General features: G+C 40.6%; 1 protein-coding gene across 4 annotated transcripts in view; it reads right to left on the bottom strand.

Annotated features, from left to right (window-relative positions):
* Positions 1–13,514, bottom strand: part of CDC14A (cell division cycle 14A) — a 56,172-nt gene that overhangs the window by 8,797 nt on the left and 33,861 nt on the right. For all 4 annotated transcript variants that reach the window (XM_035121739.3, XM_035121741.3, XM_088673785.1 and 1 more), the window contains exons 8-13: positions 12,276–12,363; positions 9,877–10,107; positions 8,130–8,268; positions 3,364–3,526; positions 1,800–1,915; positions 927–974 (exon numbers count right to left, since the gene is read on the bottom strand). In XM_035121739.3, the coding sequence (XP_034977630.3) occupies positions 927–974; positions 1,800–1,915; positions 3,364–3,526; positions 8,130–8,268; positions 9,877–10,107; positions 12,276–12,363 (785 nt within the window). The remainder of the gene's footprint in view (positions 1–926; positions 975–1,799; positions 1,916–3,363; positions 3,527–8,129; positions 8,269–9,876; positions 10,108–12,275; positions 12,364–13,514) is intronic.

Here is a 13,514-nt window from a genome sequence, read left to right as displayed (position 1 = left end):
TATGCAAAATTGTAATTTCCCCCAGTGCTTTTGTTGAATTGAAAAGGGGGGGGGGTGAGTATAAAATATTTCTATAAAGAAATAAACCAAAAATAATTTTTTTTTGATGAAGAGGCACACAGAGAATTCATGTAGCATGCATCCATGGAAATTCAACCCCATCCCTAATTTTCAGGATGTTGGTTTTTTTTGTTATCCAACTACTCACAGAGATAACCTGACTCATGAAGAGCCACTCAAGTGAATATGTTACAATGCATGGAGTAGGCTTCAGAGCTGGGGTGGGAAACCTCTGGCACTCCAGATGTTGCTGCATTCCCAACTCCCAGCCACCAGCCCCAGCCAGCATGGCCAGGGATCAGGGATAATGGGAATTGTATTCCAATAATAAGTGGAGGGCCACAGATTAGCGAACCCTGCTTTACAGATTTGGTTTCAATTACCACATCACTGCAAAGACTCACATTCAGAAGTCCACACTTATCTGTGTGTGGAGGAATGCATTTAAAGCCATTAAGCAGATGAGTCAGGGCAACTTTCTGAATACGCATTTTGCTTGCTGGAATGATGCTCAAAGTCACTTTCAGTGTAGAGAATGAAAGGTTTATATACATATTTACTTGTGAATCAGACACAAGAATGGCTAAGCGACATTCCCGACATTTAACATACCCACGGCAGGCTCACAGGGAGAAGTAGGTATAAAATATGTCCCACTGCAAAGGGCTAGTAATGGGAGCGAATTCCAACAACAGTTCTCTGAACAAGATTTGTGATATGAGAAGCGGCTCTAACACACACAACTTACAGGGACAATCGGTATTAAGTGAGAGGGTGAAAGGGAAACAGGACGTTTCAAGATCTGCCAAAAAGTCAGTGAAAATATAATCCAAATTGCTTCTCTGTAAACTATGGAAATAAGTTACCTGAAAGGCTGGGATCTGGATCTGGCATGCAGTTTCGTATCTTCAAGCCTAGAAAAATCAATGGCATTTTAAATCAAAAGTATTCCCACTATACAGCCACACCTAAAATCCTTAAAATATATACAGTATAACAATCTAATTAAAGAACCAACAAGAATACTACATATTGATGAAATAGGAGTTTAATAATATACAAAGTACCAGGCTGTTCACCACATTTCTCTCCCAATCTGGAAACTGATTCCCAAAAAGGAAAGGAAAGGAAAAACAAACATTATACCCATGCTCAGGAAGATTGGGATCTTGCCTAATGTCCCTGAGGAAAGAGCTCAACAGGGCGTGTGTGCGTGCTAAGAAAGCCCTCAATCTCATGCCCACATGCTGTGCCCCTCAGATAGTGACCAGCCAAAGCAGGGCCTCCTTCAACAGTCTTAAGGCACAGAAAGCCACATTCAGAAGGAAGACACAGCCTTTCGTGGGCAAGGTCTGAGGTTCAGTCCCTGGCATCTCAAGTAAAAACAAAAGGATCAGGTAGCAGGTGATTAGACGCCTCTTCCTGAATCCTAGAGAGATGCTGCAGAGTAAGAATGTGGGTGGGCCACATTCATCATGAAACTAACTCAGAATCTGACTTCTATGAAATCTTTTAAGCCTCTTTTCCCATTAAAACTAACATCTTTAGACAAAGAGCTGCCCCCAGCCTCTTGCCCCACGTCCCTGGAACGTTGTTGTCAAACCCTAGATAGGCATTATTGTCCAAAGTAACAAATCTTTTAATGCTGGACCCGTGAAATTAGGTGTTTTAAAGTATCGGTGGAATACCACCTGCTAATCTACATAGCTCCCCAAACACGAGAACTGTGAATGGGTCACCTAAGAGTTCCCGTTGTAGCTGAACGTGGCTGCCTCCGAAGTTTTAAGGCACGAAGTTGGTCCCCCTGCGTCATGCCATTCTTGATTTCCTGCTCTGAAGTGTCTTCTGATTCATTCTGGAAAATAGGCCCAATTCAACAAAATTAAGGAGATTCAAAACAGGATCGTGGGTTTTTGGTTTGTTTTGCTTTACCTGGGGCCCAGCCCTTTGAAGGCAATATACCTTTCCTTCTTGTGCCATATTGTTTTGGGCCCATCATCAACTGCACAGATAAGCCACAGGCTCAAGTTGCCAATTCCCACAAACCCCCTCCCAGGGTGCGCTTTCCACAACAGAGATATTTCACACACACTAATAATAAGGAGCTGAGTGCGTCCTATCTAGCAGGTTGGAATTTAAAAGTTGATGACCAGTGGTTCAAGAGGAGATACTCTAGCTCAGGCATAGGCAAACTCAGCTCTCCAGCTGTTTTGGGACTACAATTCCCATCACCCCTGACCACTAGTCCTGTTAGCTAGGGATCATGGGAGTTGTAGTCCCAAAATATCTGGAGGGCCGAGTTTGCCTATGCCTGCTCTAGCTCAAATTATAAAAGCAAAGCTACACCTGCCCTTGGGTAACTTTGGATTTATCCTGTTCCAGGTTCAAGATGGACAAAGGCCAAAAGCACAATGTAGTGCCATCACATCAGTTAACACAACCAAGGTTGGAGGAAAAAAACCAATTAGCTTACAATTAACCTGCATGCCAATCAATGTGCTTGTGCTAACACTGAAACACATTTGGACAATCGTTCCTGACTTCATAAATTGTAGTTCCCAAGCTGGGGCCAAGCACTCTTCCACGCTGGCTTCACATTGAACATCTTGGCTTGTATTCCAGTTATGACTGAGCGTGGAAACCTGAACTTACTGTCAGTGAGCAAACCAGGAAAACAGACCAGAATATAATGTGAGGGCACTGAAGGTGGTATCTAATGTTTGTCATAGAGGAGACCTGTTGAAATAGCTTGGGTCTGTTAATACCAATGAGCCTCCTCTGAGTAGAACTTTGTTGGCTGTAATCCTTAGCATATATATCATGGGGTAACATAATAGCTAGGGGCCTGCTCCAGGAAATAGTTTAGGGGGGAAGACTGCTTGGACCCATGACGCTTGTGCTGATAGGGTCCCCAGGAAACTGTGTTGTCTCCTAAACTATTTAATTTCAATATAAAGGCACTGGAGAGGTCAATTAGGGATTGGGGGTTAATTGTCAGCAGTACACTGATGAGGTTCATCTATTCTAAAAACTTACTAGGTAGTCTTAGGCATGCTCTCTCTCAGTCTTCTTGCACACGCACACGCACACCCACCCCGGTGTACTATAGCAATAATAATATTGAACACTTTTTACAGGAGTAAAATATATGAAGTTACTTGAGAACCTAGGAAGTGCTTTGAACACACAAGAGTGAGATAGATGGATAAAAGACGTACATCGAGCATTATTATATTTCAAAAACTACTCCATTGCAGCTTTTCTACTTGGGATATTAAGGAGATAATTCCAGTGAAATTTTACCTCTACATATTTATCCAAATTACTTTCTATTTTATTCAAAGTCCCACTGATGGAAATGTCATCCAAGCCGGACAGAATTCTGCTCATGGTGTCTTCTTCTACTAATCTTGGTTTCTGTTTGGATCGGAAGAGGTCACCTTGGAGCCACAACATTGACTGCTTTCTATTTAACAGTGGGAAAAGGGCAAAATTAGTACCAGCAAAATGCACGTCAAAGTCACAGTATAAACAACTATTTATTTTAAAATATATGTTAAGACTTCTTTGCACAGCAACCCCAGGGTGGAGTACAGTAAAATAAACTAAAAACACAAATAACAACCACAGTATCATAAAACAGTGGCAGGTAAGAACATCATCAGAGCCAATTTGGTTATAGGCAATGACAATATCCTACAAAGTCTTCAGTTGGCATGACCAACTCCTAAGAGGCAGTGCCAGCCATATTTCAGAAGGCACAGCAATCCATAGTCAAGGAGCCACCACAGAGAAGGCCCTTTCCCAGATTGCCCCACAGCAGCAGTGAGTGGGTTGCAGCAGGTCAGTATCAAAGGACACACTCCTTTTAAATATTTAGGTCCCAAGTTGTATATGGGGCTCAGTAGCAAACTGGCAGCCAATGCAAAATCTTTCAAGATTGGTGTAATACGATCCCTGCAGGCTGAATCTACTCCCAGAAACCTACTCTCTGTATTTTGCACTAGCTGAAGCTCCTGGAGCATCTCTAAGGGGAGCCCCACAAAAGTGCACTAAAAGCTTACCAACACTAAAAGGTGACCCCTGCCCAGGAAATAGGACTTTCAACTTGGTTACACATACTGTAGCATTGGAAATCATTCATTATAGTATACACAACTGTATTTTAAATAATTTTATCTGGAAGTCTCTTTTGGATGTTCTTGCTTCTTCAGGCATTTGATTGGGAAAGTTTATCATAACGAGAAAAAAATTAACTGTAATATACAGTGGTACCTCTGGTTGCGAACGGGATCCGTTCCAGAGGCCCGTTCGCAACATGAAAAGGCCACATCCTAGAGTGTCACGTCAGTACACGCGCATGATGCAATTTGGCGCTTCTGCGCATGAGCAAAGCGCGATTTAGCGCTTCGACGCATCCGTAACCTGAAAAGATGCATCCTGAAGCAGACGTAACATGAGGTATGACTGTACTGCATTACAAAATTGTAAAAAATAAAATAAAATTTGTTGTGTCATTAAAAGTTTGTTTAAAAAAACCTTTTAAATGTTTTCATGAAATGAACTGATGAAAATATAAATATGGTAAACTGATGCACATATAAACAAGATGCATCTAAAAAAAAGTAGATACTTTGTGTGATCATTGCCTTTCCCTTCATTTATGAAAAATAATGTAGCTGTGTGTTGCTGTTGTCCCCCCCCCCAACTTTGCTATGCTAAATTTTACTGATTTCCTCCACAAGAAATTTTTTCCTCTGCAGTTTTGCTTAGTAGAACGTAGTGTGACAACTCTGGAAGTGAGCCAAAAGAAATAGCATTATCCACAAACTTTGACTCAGAGAAAAGCTCCCACAGGGAGGTTACATAACTGGTGAATAGGTCAGGATTAGAAAGATGGGGCGGGGGGAGTATTTCTGCTTAGAGTGAGGAAGTTGATATCCAGTATAATTAAGTGTGATCTGAGATTATACTGCTGATGATGAAAGCCATTAACTCTTGAAATAACATGCTGGGAATCTGTGTCACATATAAATAAAGATGAAGAGTTGAAATATATGTTATATTGAGGAATATATTGAAGAACCTTTTGTTTCTCCTTTAGATTATCTTATTCATACATTGCAAAGTGCACTTGAACAACTGTTTACAATGATTTCCCAGCATTTATTTGTTAGGAGGCTAACTGCCCAGAAGGAACGCTTGGAGTATTTTGGGTAGGGCAACTGAAAAACACAATCTAAAAGAATAAAGACTGCACTGTTCAAGTTCCTTTGCATCATTCACTGTTGTTTTATGATGTTTGTTCTAGATAGTTATTTGCGTTAAAGCATTAAAAAACTGAACTTTCTTTTATAAAAGAAAAGCTCCCTGAAAACAGCCCAAATTCCAACCATGAATCATCTCTCTGTGGGAAAGCAACTTTTGTTCATCTCTGGCATTTAAACTTGCGACCTTTAGCAAAGAGGATAAACTCTGAAACCTCCTTCTCAGCCGATTTGCCAATGCTCATGTGGTCATTTTCAGATGTTAAAACGCCTACGATTTGTCTTGCTAATATCAATATGCCCTCAGCTTTCCTAGCTCTGCACCTTTCAGTAACCAGGCATAAATCGGAGGTGGGATTAATCCTGTAAGATAACTGGATACCACATAACAATATCTAGCACGTTCTGCTTAATTAGTTTTGGACTGTAAATAGTGACTTATTCCCAGGGGAAATGGCCATAAAAATGCTGGTGGTGAACTTTTCTCAGCTAAAGGGCTGCTTCATCCCCTCATGGGCAAACTTCTGGGGCCACATACCAGTGATATGCGGGGCCAGACATAAAGGTGGGCAAGCAATGGATGTGACTCTTTCCTTTGTACAGTAAGTTACTTTCCAGCCATGCGAAAGTTGGAGGTTGGACTACTGAAGTCTCCTTCCTCCTTTCTGGGCAAGCAAGGGAAATTATCACAGTTCAAGGACACATTCCAGCCAGGCAAATGTACCGGGTGCAAGAGAAGAGACCAGAGGGCCAAACAGAGAGGGTCAAGGAAGGGCCACACTTGGCCTGGGGTCCCCCACCATCACATTAAGCTTCATATTGCAAATGAGTGCCTAGCTAATGTAGGGGGCCTATATATGCATGAGTCAAGTGAAGCAGATTCAAGACAAGGCTAAGATAATTGTCAAAGGTTCCATGAATTGGGGGAGGGAATGAAAAGTCCTCTTGTGGCTAATCAGTCGTTGTAACAAGGTTACACAGACTAGGAATGGGAGGCAATGCCATTACATCTTCCAATTGTGCTGTCTGTGCAAGCCAGATGGAATGATACCCCCCTTCTCCTCCCTCCACGTGCTGTTCTGTCCGAACCCCACAGATCCAATTTCAGGGGGTATATGGGGAGGGGAGGGAGGGAGCCCCATGGAGCAAGCAGAAGTTGTTCTGCAGCGCTTAAGCTGATGAAGCTAGTTAGGTGAGTCCCACCCCAGGTGTACGGGGCAACAGGGCAAGAGACTCGTCATAGAGGACAAGTTCAGATTGTTTCTCAACTTTAAGCTAGAGCGAGTGAGAGAGGGGCTTCGGGTGACTGAGCCACCCCCAGAAATGCAACCTCATTGCCACTGATACCACAGAGGAGAAGAAGAAGAAGAAGAAGAAGAAGAAGAAGAAGAAGAAGAAGAAGAAGAAGAAGAAGAAGAAGAAGAAGAAGAAGAAGAAGAAGAAGAGTTTGGATTTGATATCCCGCTTTATCACTACCCTAAGGAGTCTCAAAGCAGCTAACATTCTCCATCCTCCCGCACAACAAACACTCTGTGAGGTAATACTTTTTTTTTAAAGAAAAGATAGCTTCGTGTTAACATTTATCCTTGGGTGATGCATTGCAGTGTGTGTGTGTGTGTGTGTGTGTGTGTGTGTTTTAGCATTTGTGGGTTTCATGAGTAATGTGACATGTACAGTGGTGCCTCGACTTACAAATTTAATCCGTTCCGAAGGCACCTTCGTAAGTCGAAAAATTCGTGAGTCGAAAAACGCCATTGGAAATGCGATTTCCCATAGGAATGCATTGAAAACGGAAAAAATCGTAAGTCGAAGCAACCCTATCTAAAAATTCGTAAGTCAAAAAATCCCTATCTAAAACCGCCGCGGTTTTACCCTGGATGTCAAGACATTCGTAAGCATTACCCCCATTCGTAAGTCGAAAAATTCGGTTGTTGAAAAATTCGTAAGTCAAGGTACCACTGTATGTGTGAGCGATAAATACAATGATGGAGAATGTGTGGCATGGAATCAGAAGCTTGCCTTTTGCTGACACATTTCCCTGACCAGCTACAATATTTAGCGCCATTACCAAATGCATCACTATCACAACTACAAATCCCATAAGACAACTCAGATGGCCAATCTATCATCTTAAGTGGGCAGCCCTACTACTTCTTGTGCTTGTTTTTCTATGGGTACTACGGCTTGAATGAATCCAGAAAATATATTGTAGATCTTTCCTCCCTCTTCAAGAACAGGTAGGAGAAAAGAGCCAGTATTCGTCTTTGAAAGAAGTTACGTACATTCACGACAGAATTGTAAGTACATCCTGATACTTTAATTCATATGAATTGTAGAGTTGGAAGGGACCATGAGGATCATCTAGTCCAACCCCCTGCAATGCATGAATCTTTTGCCCAATGTGGGACTCGAACCCATGACCCTGAGATTAAGAGTCTCATGTTCTACCGACTGAGCTGTCTGCAGTTATCAACAAAGATATCACATTACAAATGCACACAAAATACTGACTCACCATGCTCAGCCAAAAAGTCACGCAGGAGGATTAAGCTACTTTACAACTTCTTAACCCATGCCCTGAAGCTACAATAGCCATCATACTCTGCATAACACAATAAATTGGAGCTGTAATAAATTAGAGTACAGACTAGGAATCATCCTCGCAATTTCAGCCGAGAGAATTCTAAGAAAGTCACTGAATAATCTGGCATTCATGCAGCAGACTTGCTAAGCTCTACAGAGAGGGTAAAGTGTCTGGTGTGGAACAGCAAATTATATGATTAACAGAGGTGTCATACTTACTCTTCAAGGAAGTGCTGCTGGGGTCCAATAATAGAACCTGGCCTGCACATTCGTATCCAGGCAATGGCTTCAGAATGTGTGAATCTATAGTGCTTCATTATATAACAGGCTATCAGTGTTCCTGTTCTTCCTAGCCCAGCTACAGTAAGAACATGGAGGGGAGGGGAAGAGACATAAAATTGATATTAGGTACAGAACTACACGTGTTTAAGAATACTGGCGAATTCCTCTAAACGTGTGATATTTCAAAAAAACTTGTTTCCTTGTACCATGTGCTAATATTTTACAAAAGAACCTTACTGATGTCTATTTTAAACATCATGAATCCAATCGTAGTATAAACATCCTGCTAGATCCCACAGAGCCCTGCTAATTCCTGTCTTAACCTCCACTGCCCTTTCTATTCCTGCTCTGGGTAAATCTACTGAACAAAGGTATACTGCTTTGCTGCGCAAGTCAAACTGAAGGTGTATGCAAAAAGTGAAACTATATGTGAAGTTTGCCACAGAGGCGTCACACGAAAAGGTCAAGCTCTCCCTTCCCTTTTAATGTGAAAGATCATTTACATGGTGTGAAGATTTCAGGACATAGGAGTATTTCTGTCGTACATCATTAGCTGCCACTGCTGCGGCTGCTCATAGCTCAAGGATGCCACAATACAGGGTGACACTGAATCTGCATTTATTCTGCTACCTTTCTGATTCATTCTCAGTGTAGCTCCATCTGAAGCATTATTTTTTTTTAAAAAAAATACATGGTTTATTAGAGTTGCTCTTTTCCCCACCCCACCCCACCCCAAACATGTTTAGTGCAAGATTTACTAGGATTTCAGCACCTAATGAAAAAGCCACCAACACAGTTGATCCTCATCTCCCCAGCTAGCAGTTCATGATTTCCTGGGGGAACATTTTTATCCAGAATGTGTTTTTTAGGGTTGTGAATTCAGGATCATGAGAGTCGCATAGGCACAAGCTGCAATGAAGAAGCCAAGGTAAACTTCACCCAACAGAGCACTGCAACAATTGGTGTCCAATGCTGTTACCTCTCCGGGTTCTTTCATTAGCATAGTACATGGCTCCTATGAAATGTCTTTTATTAGTTTTAACCCTGGTCAGCCTGAGAGGCCGAGACTGAAATAGTTTTGTTCTGGAACTGTCTGTTCTAGTTCAAAAGAAGCACTGATATTTTTCTTTCAGAAGACAGTAGGGAGAAAATGAATCTCTAGGATGGTTGTGGACCCAAGAACAGAAGCTGATTGACTTTTTAAAAGAAAATGAACAAAAGCCAAAAGCCAAAAAAGCACCTTGCCCTCTGCTTTCAGAGGAAAGGGCAACACTATACTTTTAACATTCCTGCTTTCCAAATAAAAATTGTTTCAGTCGAGCAGAGCACAGCACACCATAGACAAATGGCGGAATTCATCACTGCTATCCCAACAGCATAAGAACAGTAATTTCTATGTCTACAAGATAATTTTTAAAAAATACTGAAGAGACACACTTCACTAAAAAGAGAGGCAACAGCAACACTCAGTGGAATAAAATAGGGTCTGCATTAAAAACAGCAGGAGCCATTATGAAATTTCTGCTCAAAATCAGTCGAAGCTTTTCGTAATCTAGACTATTTTACCCAATGCAGCATTTTTTCAATTAAGATGTGAGGATGCTAGTTTCAAACCTGATGATTTATTCCTCTTCATGCCAGAATACAGTACCACTGAACTGCTTTTCTTTTTTGAAGAACTCACCTTTACAATGCACAGCTATGGCACCTTCTGCTTCCTCAGAGATGGTCAAGAACTGTTGCAATATACTGTCACTCGGCGTGCTTCCGTCTATGAAGAACAGGTCGTAGTGGTCAAACCCACCATCTGTGAAACGCTTTGCCTCATAAATCTTCTTGTTGAGTCTTATAACAGTTGTTATGTTGTGTTTCCTGAAATATGGGAAATAGGCTTCCGGTGCATGGAGAGGGTAGCCTGTAACAGGAAGAGCGGGAATGCCTGGCTGTTTGTATACGACCTTCAAAAACTTCCTAGTGGTACAGACAACAACTACAACACCAGACTTTAAACACTTATTGTTTAAAAAGGAACGTTACTAATGTAATCAACATACTGTAAAAAGAAAGCAAACGTTACTAAGAAAATCTGTGCAAGTATAGAAAGTTGAGTGGCCTAAAATTGTAGTCAATAAACTTTCAGTCACAGAACCTTAGTTTGCACAACGCATTAAGCCAAATATAGCTTAGTGAGACTGTGCAAATGTTCACTGCTTTGGTCTTTCCTTGGAGATAGATATACATAAATAGATATAGATATATAGATATAATCTGCTGTGTTGCCATAGTCAAGGTTGCCCTAGCATGTTGGTGTTTATGCAGTCTCTCCTTACTATGAGGTGTAGCCATGACCAAATCTTGGTTTATAGCTCATGGTTGGTGTGGAGACAGCCACAAGTCTTTGCTCAGATGTCATGCAAAGCCAAACTTTGGCTTATCTTCATGAAGCAGAAAATGCCAAGGAGGAGCAAAGCATCATATATTCCTGGGAGCCTGCACAGTATTGCTAAGCCTGTAACAGTGACATGTGAACAAGTAACAAACTAATGATATTAGCTAACGTTGCAAGAAGCTGAGCGACCAACAAGGTAGAAGAAGCATGAGTGGAAAAACCCCTTCTTCATTTAGATGTAGACCAGAATGCAGCATTCTTGCATCTTCCTCATCACCATGAAAATGACTTGATTAAAACAAGCATTAACACAAAACTCTCCAGGTGTCTGTATATTAGAGTGGAACATTTACAGCTGTTCTACTCTAATATATAATTCCCTCAGCTAACTACCGGTATGTACAGCAAGTCAGCAACACATTGAAATATGCATGCTCTTCCTTTCTATGCTGCCCCCCACAGTTTTCTTTTTATATAGCTTTTGAAGATATGTTTAATAGTTCAGTAGCTACCAAACTGATAAGAGCTATGGCTCGTTTAAAGAAGGTAGAAAAAGTTAAGGCTAGATACAAGAGTCTGAGATACAAGAAGATCCTAGGGCAATTCTTAATAGCAAGATGTTCCCTGTGCTTAAATCGGGCATCAAAAGGAAAATGATTTACAAAAAAAAGTGCCCAACCACTGGAATTTGGATTTGATTTTTTTATTTTTATTTTTGCTTTTAGGAATAAAACATTCATTTTGAATAGAATAGAAAATTAGCATATTGGTCTAAAAGAAATAAGTATTATTTTAGCCAGTACAGGATCTAAAACAGGGAATAATGCCACCTTATGGGTTTTACTCTAGATTAGAATCATAGGGTATGTATTCAGTCCTCAGTCTGCAACACTGTGTGCCTGGACTCCAACTGGCAGAGACCTCATAGGAAGGCAGATCATTCTACCGCAGAATCTGCCTCATTGGCAATACAGAATTCATATTTTATGTAGCATGTTCAAACATAACCTTATGAATCCTTACAACTATCTAAGACCATTATCTAGGTATTATAGGTGCTGGGCTAGTCCGAGCTTCATTTTCAACTCTTATGTTTAATAGTCCTCATAGGCAGTGCCTGTCTTCTCCCCAGATGTTAGCTTTGTAGGTCATTTTAATTAAACTTATAGTTCATGCAAATTGCCAGTTTTAAGAATGAAAGAAGGAAGGTTCATCGTCTTCCCCTCTTATAAGCTATTTTCATCTAAAGATAATTATAATTTTTAAAAAAAATGCAGAAATGAAACAATGTTCATTTGACCTTTATGGGTACTTCCAGACAACAACTCAAATGAGTCTCTGGCAACAGGTTGACTTTTTAAAAAACGCATTTGATCTTTCACAGAAAAGGTTAAACAAGGAGGGTCAATACTGATGCTAATGGCACCATGTAGATGCTGTAAAAAGCTTGTGACCATGAGCTTACATTAATCACCCCTTTGGAAGCATGCTTGAAGCTTTGTAACACAGCCACACAACTATTGTTTCCACAAATACCGGTAGCATGGTCTTATCCAAAGGGGTGCATACAACGTTCCAGTGGATACAGCAAGGTCTCAAAGTCTACTTTTCACACATGTGGATGGATCTCGGTCAATTTACTAGTCATGCAAAATACACACAATTCTACAAAAAAGACAGGGAAAAACAGATACCATTTTCAATCTTGGTCTTTGGATGTGGTCCACTAAATGCCAAAAATTTTCCCGGGACGATCCAGTTGAAGTCACCATTTTCAACTCGCTAGTGAAAACAAAAGCAGAGACTTAGAAAAATATATATCTTCACAATAGTTTTCGAACAACACCCTCTTCTGCAAAGCTTTTGCAAAGACATTCGTTGTCTGCTCATAAGAGAGAGCTGTACATGTTGACATTGTACAATTTACCTGCTTGCAAAATCTACTTAGAAAGATTTGTCAGTTTGCTCAAATTCTGCCCAAAGCACTTCTTCTAGGACCAAAGAAGTGTCTCAATCTGTTTTCCTCCAGTGACTAATCGCCAGTTAAGAGCGGCAATGGAAGTCTGTGACATGATTAAGACTTTCAAAACTAATCTTTAAGGGAAGACAAATTAAGGCCAATTAGCTTTGTTGTTTTTTAAAATGTGGTAAATACAAGCTTCTTGCCAACTATCACTTTCATGCTTCATCCTCTTATTATGCCATGTTCCTTTTTAAAGTGCACACTTAATAAAACCTTAACGCACTATGCAGGTATACTTGTAACAGAGCCAGGGTTGGCTGTGATAGTTCACTGCTGTGTATTTTGTAAAACACTCCTCTATTTTACATACACACAAACAGAATTCCAAGGTCATCAATAGGCCTAGGCATAGTTAATTGGGTGCAGACGGCAGATTTAATGGCAGGGAATAGCAGGGTCCAGGATCCAAGGAACTGCATGCGGAACTAGGTTCATGAGCCCACTGTGGCTTTAAGGCTTGCTTTCTAGCAGCTGCAAGCACCTATGCAGCATAGCAAGCTATTTTTGAAAGAGAGGGTGTCATAGGGCATGAGAGATAAAAAGAATTCCAGAATTCAACTAGGTGTGTCCAAGCCCCCTCTTGTAAGACCTTAAGCAGTTCTTTTGTTTTTTGTTTTATTATGTATTTTTGTATTCTCATTTTTTTGTTTTCCTGTTGTTAACCGCCCTGGGATCTTCGGCTGAAGAAAGGCATACACGTTTTATAATTATAATTATTATTAATTCTTTGGATCCTGGCCAGTGTGTTTGCTTAGATACAGTGTGAAGTTAAATGTCTGTAAGCATTAAAAATAAGTGACACTGTCATTCTTAGCAATTTGTATAAGTTGAGATGAAAAGAAGGCAGCAAATTTTAAATGAAAAAGATTATATAGAAAAGACCCAAAATTAATTTTTTTGAAGGACAAGA

The sequence above is a fragment of the Zootoca vivipara genome, chromosome 7 (genome assembly GCF_965207765.1).
Source record: "Zootoca vivipara chromosome 7, rZooViv2.hap1.1, whole genome shotgun sequence".
In the NCBI taxonomy this organism is placed as follows: domain Eukaryota; kingdom Metazoa; phylum Chordata; class Lepidosauria; order Squamata; family Lacertidae; genus Zootoca; species Zootoca vivipara.
Note: the sequence above shows the minus strand (reverse complement) of the source record. Positions and strands in the feature narration are given on the sequence as shown.